The sequence below is a fragment of the Carcharhinus amblyrhynchos genome, chromosome 20 (genome assembly GCF_965287045.1).
Source record: "Carcharhinus amblyrhynchos chromosome 20, sCarAmb.v2.hapA, whole genome shotgun sequence".
In the NCBI taxonomy this organism is placed as follows: Eukaryota; Metazoa; Chordata; class Chondrichthyes; order Carcharhiniformes; family Carcharhinidae; genus Carcharhinus; species Carcharhinus amblyrhynchos.
This window is the reverse complement of record NC_137343.1, coordinates 19,142,688-19,154,894: the sequence shown is the minus strand read 5'-3', so window position 1 is coordinate 19,154,894 and position 12,207 is coordinate 19,142,688. Positions and strand designations below refer to the sequence as shown.

Genomic DNA, 12,207 nt, shown 5'->3' with positions numbered 1-12,207 from the left:
TGGTGGGAAACACGGAGCGCGCAACAAAGGTTCCGGCCCGGCATTGGGGACACTGGGAGGGGGGACGATAAACCCTGTGACACCGCGGTTCCTGCGAGCTGAGAGATCACCGACGCTGAGGAGGAGCCAGGCGCCAGGGAATGGAAAGGGAGGGGGGGGCATTTAGTCACAGGTTTAAAGTTTTGTCCTCACAGAGGTTACCTTGCTCCATATCTCCGAGTTTTATTCTACAGATGAAAAGTGTGTGTGTTTGTGTTTTCTTTGCCTTTTTCACAACATCCAAACTGTGACCCATCAGCCCCACACTGCTGCTCCTGACCCTGGGCCAAGGCTCTCAGTACCAGCTCCCTAACACAGAGGATGCAGGATCCACCTGGCCTTCCTTCACCTTTCGATTGAGTGGCCACAGAGAGAGAAAGAGGAATAAAGAGATGTCTGCCTGTCCAGCAGGAGGGGAATGGAAAACCATCAGCAAGAAAAAGGGGATAAAGAAAGGGAGAGAAAACATCAGAGGCATGCCCTGTCCTGAAGTGGAGTTTGTGAGCGTGGCTGAAGGGAAGAGAATCCAACAGAGAATACAGGAAACAGTGTAAGTTGGCATGGATTTGGCCGTCAGAACTCACCGTCCAGTGCTGCCACGGAGTGTCTGGGGAATAATATGGATCTGGAATTTAACCTCTTCATTGTAGGGAATTAGCGACATGGTTCATTTTGGGTGGCACAGTGGCTAGCACTGTTGCCTCACAGCACCAGGGATCTGGGTTCCATTTCACCTTCGGGTCACTGGCCGTGTGGAGTTTGCACATTCTTCCCGTGTCTGCATGTTTCCTTCAGGTGTTCCAGTTTCCTCCCACAGTCCAAAGATGTGCAGGTGAAATAGATTGGCCATGGGAGATTGCTCCTTAGTGTCCCAAGATGTGTAGAGTTAGGAGGATTAGTGGGGTAATGGGGATAGGACCTGGGTGAGATGGTCTGTTGAAGAGTCTGTACAGTCAATTGGGCCATATGGCTTCCTTCTGCACTGTAGAGAGTCTGTGATTCTATCTCAGTCTCTCATTACCACCATGACAGAGATAACATAGAAGGTAGGAGCAGGAAGAGGCCATCTGGCATAGGAAGTCAGCAATATCTGAGGATTGTAGGCATACACATAATATCAACTGATACTGGGCGACAATGAGCAGTGGCAGAGCAGCAAAGTGCAAAATTAATAAAATTTTAACTCTCAGAAATCACTGAAAATGGAAGGAAGTCAATCTGGTTTACTCATGTGGCCAGCCACCTACTGCATGTTGAACTGAACTTGTGTTGACATTTAAGGCTCACTTTTTACGGCCACTATGATCTGTGCATCAGCCAATTCATTTTTCCTAGTCAATAATAACTTCTTTGGTGGTAAAGGGAAGAAGAAAGATTTGTGTTTACATTGGGATCTGATAAGATTATAAGATACAGGGACAAGAGAATATTGGTCTGGTGTGCAGTCCATCTGGCTTATTAAATTCACCTATGTGCTTTGATCGGTTTGTACCTTCTCTTGTCCAGTTCACATCCGTCTGTTCTGTGATTAATTGAAATCTGCTGTTTCATATTTGAATTCTTAGCATTGGCATCCAAATAAGTAATGTGTGGAAGAGACTAAATGGACCTTAAGTTCCAATTAGTTTCCTTTAATTTCCCATTCTTTTCAAAAGAATCACAGAATTGTTACTGTGCAAAAGTAGGCCATTTGGCCCATCATATCTGCATCAGCTCTCTATAAACGAGCATGATTTAGTGTTTCCCCATTCCTCTGTACGTTGTTTCTATTCCAATAATCATTTAATGTTCCCTTGAATGAACCTGCATCTACCACACTTGATAGCAGTGCATTCCAGACCGCAATCACTTGCTGTGTGAAAAAGTTTTTTCTCACATCACATTTGTTTCTTCTGCAAATCACTTTAAATCTGTGCTTTCTTGTTCTTGAACCTTTACAAGCAGGAGTAGTTTCTCCCTTTCTGCTCTGTCCAGACCCCTCATGATTTTGAACACCTCCATGATTTTGCTGCACAAAAGGTTGCTTCAGAAGGTTAGGGGGCATGGAGTTAGAGGCAAGGTGTTAGCGTGAATAGAGGATTGGTTGTCTAATAGAAGGCAGAGAGTTGGTATCAATGGGTGCTATTCTGATTGGTGGTTGGTGACTAGTGGAGTGCTGCAGGGATCGGTGCTGGGGCCTCAGCTATTTACCATTTATATAGATGATCTGGAGGAGGGGGCTGAGTGTCGGGTGACGAAATTTGCTGATGACACAAAGATGAGTGGAAAAGCAAATTGTGCGGAGGGTGTGGAAAGTCTGCAGAGGGATCTGGATAGGTTGAGTGAGTGAGCGAGGACCTGGCAGATGGAGTACAATGTTAGCAAGGGTGAGGTTATCCATTTTGGCAGAAATAATAGTAGGAGGGATTACTATTTAAAGGGTGAAAAGCTGCAGCATGCTACGGTGCAGAGGGACCTGGGGGTCCTTGTGCATGAGTCGCAAAAACCCAGTCTGCAGGTGCAGCAGGTGATCAAGAAGGCGAATGGGATGCTGGCCTTTATAGCGAGGGGGGTAGAACATAAAAGCAGGGAGGTCTTGCTGCAACTGTACAGGGCACTGGTGAGGCTGCAGCTGGAGTACTGTGTGCAGTTTTGGTCGCCGCACTTGCGCAAGGATATTTTGGCCTTGGAGTGCAGAGGAGGTTCACTAGGCTGATACCGGCGATGAGGGGGTTAGACTATGAAGAGAGACTAAATAGACTGGGTCTGTACTCGTTGGAGTTTAGAAGGATGAGGGGGGATCTTATAGAGACGTATAAGATAATGAAAGGGTTGGATAGGGTAGAGGTAGAGAGATTCTTCCCGCTCAGAAAGGACAACAGGACTAGAGGGCACAGCCTCAAGATAAGGAGGGGCAGTTTAGAACGAAGTTGAGGAGGAACTTCTTCACTCAAAGGGTGGTGAATCTCTGGAATTCTCTGCCCGTTGAAGTGGTGGAGGCTACCTCGCTAAATATATTTAAGTCACAGGTAGATAGGTTTCTGATAGACAGGGGAATTAAGGGCTATGGGGAGAAAGCGGGAAAGTGGAACTGAGCCACTTCAGATCAGTCATGATCTTATTGAATGGCGGGGCAGGCTCGAAGGGCTAGATGGCCTACTCCTGCTCCTATTTCTTATGTTCTCTATCAAATCATCTGTTTTGTTCAGATTTACCAGTAATTTTGAAGCAAAATAACACTTTGCAACAAAATCTTCAGTATTGTCATTAAGACAGCCTTTTCATTCCCACATTCTCTCTTTAAACATATGTATTTTCTCTCTGTCTCTTATATAATGTTGCACTGAGGAGATTAAGAAAATAAATGTTAAAAATAGCAAGTTTCTTCTCTGAGCAGCAAACTTAATTTTTGATTTATCAAATCTCATTCTTTGCCTTCTTCACCCCAAAGAGAACAGTGCCAACCTCTCCAATCTATCCTCATAACTGAAATTTCTCATCCCTGGAGCCATTTTTGTTCAAGTCTTCTGTACTCTCTCCAATACGTTCACATCTTTTCTATAGTGTTGCACCCAGAATTGTACACAATATTCCAACTGAGGTCTAACCTGTGTCTTGTATTAGCTCAGCCTTAACTCCTTGCTCTTGTACTCCATGCCCCTATAAATAAAACCCAGAAAAGTGTGTGTTATTAACTGGTTTCCCTAGCATTCCTGCCACTTTTAATAACATAGACACCCAGATCCTTCTGCTCTGGTACCCCATTAAGAATTTTATCCCTTATTTTGTATTTCTCCACATTCTTTCTACCAAACTGTATCACCTCACACTTCTAAATAAGTTAGAGCATTTTGATTCTTGCATCAATACAGCAGACGCAGGGGATGAAGTCATAGCTTGGGTCCACTGGCTCTGTCTCTGTAGATTTAACATGGACAAAACAGCCAAAGCTTCCTATGACTGGAAACTGATCATTGAATTTTGTTACAGAGAGGAACTGCGGAATTCAGAATTCTGGACTGATTGCGATGGTGAGTTGGAAGATTTAAGTATTTGCAATTTATGGGTCTTTCAATCTGTTTTCCCTACATGGTTATTGTGACAATTTGTTTCAGAAACAATTCAAGGAGTTGTGAATATGTATCATACAGCTACGCTAGCATTTCCATCGATATCCTTCCCGAGTGGGGAAGCTCCAGAGTCCCTTGAATACAAAAAGGACAACAAAGACCATTGTCAAACTACGCTTGACGTGGTGTGTTATGGAATTGGAAACTTTTCCAGTTCTGTAACATCTCGCTATCAACTGGCCCTGCTGTTCCTGCTACTAGAGACACTACAGGTAAGCATAGTCAGGTGCCAAGATGGTAAATGCATGGGAGTAAAAGAGACCAATGAGTAATGTCAGCTTCCATTATCCCTGAATGCTTAGAAGCCCCATTTTCTATTTGAGGAAAAAGGTTAAAATTAGCTTGTCAAAAGTTTGTGATCTCGCCCTTAACATCGGGATGAAACATGTTTTTATTTTTTTAATTCATTCATGGGACATGCGTATCGCTGGCTGGCCAGCATTTATTTTGTTGTCCTGGTTGCTCTTGATCAGAGAGTAGTTGAGAGTCAAAAACATTGCTGTGGCTCTGGAGTCACATGTAGGCCAAACCAGGTAAGAATGGCAGATTTCCTTCCCTAAAGGACAGTAGTGAACCAGATGAGTTTTTCCAACAAAGGTTTCATGGTCATCAGTAGATTCTTAATTCCAGATTCTTTTTCATTGGATTCAAATTCCACCATCTGCCGTGGCGGGATTTGAACCTGGTCCCCAGAACATTACCTGAGTTTCTGGATTTATAGTCTAGTGGTAATGTTACTAGGCCATTGCCTAGTTGCTTTTCCATCTTTGACGCCAGTGGTGAATCTGCTTCTCCCATTACTTATTGCATTTTTCATCTGTCATTCTTTTATAGCCTAGTACTTCAAAAGGCTTGTGTGGAACCCAATCAATGCCATGCGGCCATGTTTAGCACATTAATGTTCTATTGCAGTGCTATAAATGGACATCTGCAGCTTGAATGGCTTGTTCAAGATGCAGATTGTCCATCTTGAACAGTCAATACAATATATTAAAAAAAGGCAAAAGTTCTATAACTGTGATTATTAATATATGTACAAATACTGTCTTGGAAATCATTGTTACAAAGCAAGCTCTGGGGGAATATCATTACAAGACCTTATTGGGACAGCTTAGGAGAGGCTTTACTTTGGATCTAACTGACATCATGTTTGACCAAGAAATACTTCATGGCAATCACAAATAAAATAATTTTCATGGTTTTGTGCACAAGTCTTCCATATTTTTGCTGTATGTTGTAGTATTGGGCAGCAGGTGTATGAACGCAGCTGGGAGAGACTTTCTAATCTTCATTTCCATTTCAGAGAATGCAGCTGGCCTTATTTGAACCACCTCTGTGATAGTCAAGGATCAGATCATTAATTCACTACACTCAGCAGGGAGCTGTGGATGGGTAGAAAGAGGCAGTGGCTTGTCTTATACCACTCTGCAGCATCCATGCACAATTTGAACTGAAACAACCAGAAAAATCAACATTTTAATTTCACCAATAATCAGAGTGCTGCACTAAGTTTCCTGCCTTAGTATGTTGTGATTTTAATTTGTGAAAAGTATTAAATTTTACATCATTGAGTCCAACAGATCCCGCGAGATGGCTGTCTTCTCTTTGATCCTCTATTTACAGAATGGGAGAAGAGATTCTTGAAGGATTGTGGGATGGTGGTACTCAAGGACAATGAGGTAAAATACTTGGTCACATACATATTTTGTTTTACTTATTGTGTTCCAGGTAATCTGTCTGACAAAAATGAAGAATTTCTATCTGGTTTTAGCTTTCTAAACGACACCTTTTATTTCGATCCCTGATCAAAACACGTTTTTCTAATGGGGCCACATAATTTCAGTAGCAAACCACACTTGGTGTGATCAGAAAGGTTTCTTTTTGCATCCTTTGATGTTATTGACAATTTCCTTTTTAAAAACTATCAGGAGGGAAAGCGGCCCATCAACAAACCAACGCTCTTCTACATGATTCATTGTGGCAAAGCCCTTTACAATAACCTCCTATGGAAAAACTGGTCATCAGAAAAGCTTGCACAAACCATTCTCATTGGAAACAGTTTTAAAGGGATGGAGGAGAGGTAAGAAAATTCTGTGCTCGTTAATCCTTCACAGTGAAAAAATGTCAGTGGGGGGGGCATGGGGGACAATAGGGAAATGGGAACAAATTATGCTCTGAGGGAGGTTTATGGATCAATAGTACTGTGAGAGGAAAGGGTTCCAGAATTGGGACTTCAAAATTATTGAGTAAGATTTCCTTTGTAAAAAAATTTTGGGATGATCTATTTTGAATTTTTAAAGAGGAATTGATAAATTTTATTCAGACAAGCTGTTCACTATGATGAGGGATTGAGGTGCAAGGAATGAACTTGGTGTAAGAAGGGAAGTCAAGGGAAAAGTTTTCAACTGAATGGTAATAGAGCTGTGGAATAAGATATCAGGGACAGCCATTGGCATGGATGTAACAAATAGATTTATAAGTCACCTAGATATATGTTTCTGAAGGTACTGAAAAAGGTGGTATGAAAGGAGATTTAAGAATATCAAAATAGTTAGGTTTAATGATTTTTTAAAAAATTATATTACAGATTACCAGCCCGCGTACTACAGAGAGACTACACATATATCAATCATGTATCCTTCTCTGATTTCAGTCAATGATTCAAAGATTATTGCAATTGAAACTGGACTAGTAACAACCAACACCAATCATGGTTCCAAAGCTGTACCCCTCAAGAGTCCACACATTGAAGATTGCCTCCTATCTCTATTTTTAGTTTTCACATAGCTGCTCTGTTACAGGGGGCACCCATTGTTAGTCAAACACACAGTTTTTACATTCCCAGTGGGAACATTACCAAAACTCCAACATTAGTACACTCAAAGATGTTGTTAACGAACAAGTTCATGATGCTGATGGCCTTGGAGGAGATGCCAGTGGCGGGGTGAACCTCTTCATCACTTTGTAGATGTAGATGGAGTAACTCTGCTTCCTGGACCTCTTCCTCTTCTTGCTGCCCTTTGGGGTTGTTTTCTTCACGATTTTCTTGGACCCTTTCTTGGGCACTCCTGCTGTTTTGTCTTCACCTTGATAAAATGGTTGCTTTTCATAGTCAACTTGAACTGTGAGTTGTTAAATATTTGACTTTAGGGAGGACCCATCACAGCTCAATCTAATCCGGTTCTCATTTATTGTCCCTTTCTTTCAGCACAATTAATCTGGAGCAGGCACACAGACTAATTTTTATCTATGATAAAAACCCAGTCACAAATACCAAGAGCTTTGAAGCCAAACTGTAGCACTTCACTAGCACCGGTAGGGATGCTGTGTATTGATTCTATACAGAGCTGGGTCATGATGGGGGTAATTTGCCTTGAGCTGTTAACTTATGAGAATCAAACCTAAGAATTGTCAGGAGACACAACCCATTAACTCACTATACACTGAAAAAGTATTTTCTTAAAACCTCCCTCCTCACTAGCTGAGAGGTTTTAAGTTGGTGATTTGCAATCAAAATTAGATATTTTGTTCTTTGCCCATTATAAGCTGAAAAACAGTGACTCGCCATTTCTGCTCCAGTAGAAAATCTTCCAATACGCACGGTGGTTAGCACTACTGCCTCACAGCCCCATGGATCTGGGTTCAATTCCAGCCTTGGGTGACTGTGTGGAGTTTGCACATTTTCCCTCTGTCTGCATGGGTTTGCTGAGTGCTTGGTTTCCTCCTACAGTCCAAAGATGTGCAGATTAGGTAAATTGGCTATGCTAAATCACCTCTTATTGTCCCAAGATGCCTAGGCTAGGGGAATTAGCAGGGTAAATGTTACAGGCTGGGGATGGGCCTGAGTAAAATGCTCTGTTGGAACGTTGGTGCAGATTCAATAGGCTGAATGATTTCCTGCACTGTAGGAGATTCAATGGTAAGATTTTCTTTATGAATTATAGTTTCCCAGCCTGGGTAAAATGACTACAACTCACATCACACATCTAGATACTGGTGCAGGAGGTCTATTAGTGTACAAAACCTGCACATTGTTGCTACCTGTAGATTAAATTAGTGAATGTTACATTATTTGCTTTCAAACTGGACCATATGTCTCAGTACTGACTATCCATATGGGGACCAATCTTTCATTCTGTTTTGCTCTGGGAGATATCACTAGAATATTATATGTATTGTAACATGTGAACTAAAATGATGCAATATCACAATTGAATACACATATGTGACTAGACATTATAAAAAGAACTTAAAAGGGTTGAATCCTAATTGTGGTGCACAGCAAGGAGTGATCTGCGCCACAATCAACGTTGTGGTAACTGTGTGTTGAGAATGCCGTTCAGAGAGTCATCTGATGATGATCAGATGCAACTGGTGCCAATGCCCTTTACTTCAAGGCATTTTGTCATGGTTGGTTCTGAAATAAGATGTTAGTTACACAGAGCTTGTCTATGGTAGCAGCAAAGCCCAATTAGCCTCAGTGCTACCTTTCCCAAGCCCTGATGTTGGAGGCAGGATGACTGTGCCTCGTGGTCTGTACCCACCCTTGCATAGAAATGCCCCAAATCGGTAAAAACATACTGACTTACGATCCTGCTGGTAGCAGTGTCAAGCTCTTCTTAGAGCTGGTCTTTTGCCTCTGTGGCAAAAGTAGACTTGGGATATTGGAAGAATTTCCATACAGCAAAAATGATGGTACAGGTTTTTCCAAATGGAACTATGTCATTTATTTTGATGCGGGAAAATCTTAGCGGTTACTCAGCTACTGTGGAGAAGGGTTAAAAAAAAGATTTGTTATGCAGAGCATTATGAAATTCTACTGTCAAGATGAAGAGAAGTGCATCTTGTTATAACATAATTGGATGAATATTTGGAGCAGATGATGATCCACAACTACTGAGAAGGAGATAGGCAGCAGAATTAGTTTTAGAATGCTCTGGGAAAGAGCCAGAACAACCAACCTCCTTCAGTGTCTCAAACCTTAGTGCTAGGTTGGACACTAAAAGGAAATGCATGCTATACACAGGACTTAAGGATATGTACTATATGTATCTCAAAGCTTTTGAAGACAAAACCAAGACACTTCATATATTGATCCTTAACTTGTATTCATCAGATATTGGCCTTAACTGAAGAGACAGCATTCCCCTGCAGTAGTAGATACACTGATGTATTTAATGACACCGCCATCCACCAGTTTCCTACAAAAAAGCTTATTGCAAAGCCTTCAGAGTTCTGGGAAGGTGCTGCTGAACCCACATACCAAGAGTGTGAGGACTTGGAAATAATCCAGAAGGGCATTAAATGTTTTTCAGTTACATAGCTGGGAGGAAAATAGGAGTGAAACCAGTTTCAAAGCTTGTTAAGGCAGAAATATCTGGCACAGAGGTTACCTATAAGAATCAGCAATTTCACCCCTTTGGGGTGGGGTGAATCTGCAGTCCAAGTCCAGTTGCCTTGGTACAGAAATACTTTCAAGCAGGAGTTTTAACTGCCTGAACCCGTTGGTCACCAGGAATTAAAATCTGGTAGCTTTGTTTGGCTGTAGCAGGGCTACCACGGTTTGTTCCTGTGGCTCAGGAGCCTCATTTATATGCAAATCAGTGTGCATTGAGCCCCCAGTGACATTCTGAGTAGGTCAACTAGCAACCTGTTGAAAGAAATGGGATCTCCCAAAAGATAAGTTTTATACTTAATTGTCCTCTAATGCCCAATCACTCTCTCCCACCTGACGAGCAGGGTGGCACAATGGTTAGCACTGTTGTCTTACAGCTCCAGGGACTCAGGTTCAATTCCAGCCTCAGGCGACTGTGTGGAGTTAGCACAATCTTCTGTGTCTGTATGGGTTTCCTCCCACAAAGAATTGTAGGTTAGGTTGATTGGCCATGCCAAATTGCCATTTAGTGTCCCAGGACATGTCAGTTAGTGGGATTAGTGGGGTAAATACGAGGGATGATGGGGCTAGGGCCTGAACAGGATACTCTGGAGAGTCAATGTTGACATCATAGGCCGAATGTCTCCTGCACAGTAAGGATTCTATGATTCTATTCTACCTCATCAACAAGACTCAGCCAAAGGTCCACCTATGGAACAACTGCTTTCTGGTGCTTGACATCTGGGCTGCCCAATCTTTGCCTGCCTGCAAGCTCTTTATGCCAGTGGGCAGCAAATTAAAGAGAAAGGCAAACCATAAGTGGTGTCCATATTTTATTAGTGAGTGTCTGATCACAGTATTACAATATTCATAAAATCTCAAAATCATCTTGCAAAAAAGAGTTTTTCAGTCATGGTCTAAAATGCATTCATCTGCTTCATGAAATATGGTCCAACAGAAATTAAAGCAAAAATAAAGCCTCCCAATCTATAAACTATGAACAGTGGATTGTCTGATTTCAATCAAAGAATTGTACAGCTCATCAAATAGAAAGAATTGTTTAAACAATGTCAGTATTGGGAAAAGTTAAGAGGACTAAAAATGCAGCAGGAACCTTGTACCTGGAGTTAATGAAATTTGTGAACATATGCAAGCTGCTGGCAGTCCAAACTGGAACTTAAAGGAGGAAGGCTTGGATTTATCTATCTGCTGTGGGTCATTAGAGGTGGTCTTGTGGCACAGTGGGTAGCATCCCTACCTCTGAGCCAGAAGCTCCAGGTTCAAGTCCCATCCTAGGACTTGATGGCCAAGGAAGGTCTGTTTATAACATGGTCAAACTGGTTGCGTGTCAACCTGCAACTCCTTCCAACATTGGCAGTAGAGTGAGAGAGAGACTCCTGGTTAACCAAGCTTGATGTGGAATGTTGACCCTTAAAGCTATACAAGCCTTTGGCAAAACCTGTTTCAAGAATAACTAGCTATGGAAACAGAAAATCTGCCTTGCGCCACTGGGTTCAGGAAGAGAATTAGAATTGGTCAGTATGATGCTGCTGAGGGACCTTGCAGGTATCAAAACTGAGGAACACATCAGAACTGGTCTACTAAACCAGGAATTTACCAAATTAATAATTGAGATCTTGGAAAATTTTTAGAAACAATAGAAAATGAAACATTCAAGTCTAAAGAGAAACACAAAACAATCAAATCAGTTTCGACTGTCACATGGAGGGTTAAAAACTGAAATTTGACCTTCCTCCAGAAACGTAACCAGCTTAATGGTGGTAATTTTGGCAATAATGAGATAATTACCCCACCCAAAACACATATACACACACACATTGCCTTATCATGCTGTGACATTGCAATACAAATAAGACAAAAGCATCATCAAAACCATATGGAGATATATTGAAGAATAATGCAATAACAGGTCTTCAACACATCGGAAAGTGACAGTGGGAGACTTAGCTATATCAGAAATCATAGTTATATTTAGGAATGGGTGGTTCTATATTATTGAATATCAAATTTTCTGATGTTTCACAGCTAAGTTACCCATTTTATAAATTGATCAGTGGTTGGGTAAGGACTCGTCAGCTGTAATGTTGCACAAAACTACATCCAATGAGGAACAACAAAAGTAGTTTGATTTTAATATTATTAAATAAAGCTTTAACATCCAGTAATTTGAGGTTTCCAAATGTAATATAGACAATTATGCAACTTAATTCCAACGTTCTGAACCCTAAATGCCAACCACTGACATAGGGATCTAATTTTACAGTCACCCCCCCTCCAGCCACATCTGAGATTAAATGAGACTGTATGTACTGAGAAGTAGACATTAGTGTCTTCATTACAAATTAGAAAGGAGTTTAATCCATTGCCTTGTCGACTGCTGGTGAACATAGCTGCAGAGAATGCCCTAATGGCACATGGTTAGTCTCTGTTTTACTATTAAGCACTGTTTCATCTTCAGCAAGATTCTCTGCACCATTCACAATTTCACCTGGGGTAGTTCCATTGACAGGTGCCAGACTGTCCATCCCGATATCAGTGAGAGCCTTGGTCAGTCTCTGAGATGCCTGGATTTCTGCCCGAATTAGTTTACGCATTCTATTCGTTGCTTGTTCCAGGGCAGACTTTCTGCAAGGAACAAAGGTAACAATGAGAATGGGTGGCAAA

General features: G+C 41.6%; 2 protein-coding genes across 2 annotated transcripts in view; one reads left to right on the top strand and one right to left on the bottom strand.

Annotated features, from left to right (window-relative positions):
* Positions 1 to 82: 82 nt before the first annotated feature.
* On the top strand, positions 83 to 11,355 carry srrd (SRR1 domain containing). The gene is made up of 7 exons (XM_080208199.1): positions 83 to 589; positions 4,009 to 4,049; positions 4,134 to 4,360; positions 5,729 to 5,827; positions 6,077 to 6,228; positions 6,736 to 6,781; positions 9,265 to 11,355. Exons 1-7 carry the CDS (start codon positions 432 to 434, stop codon positions 9,469 to 9,471), a joined length of 930 nt encoding a protein of 309 aa, XP_080064325.1. The 5' UTR covers positions 83 to 431; the 3' UTR covers positions 9,472 to 11,355.
* The window catches only part of LOC145355808 (clustered mitochondria protein homolog), a 75,363-nt gene continuing 74,503 nt past the window's right edge, over positions 11,348 to 12,207 (bottom strand). Inside the window, exon 26 of the mRNA XM_080208198.1 lies at positions 11,348 to 12,168. Within this exon, the coding sequence (XP_080064324.1) occupies positions 11,898 to 12,168 (271 nt within the window). The 3' untranslated portion in view covers positions 11,348 to 11,897. The remainder of the gene's footprint in view (positions 12,169 to 12,207) is intronic.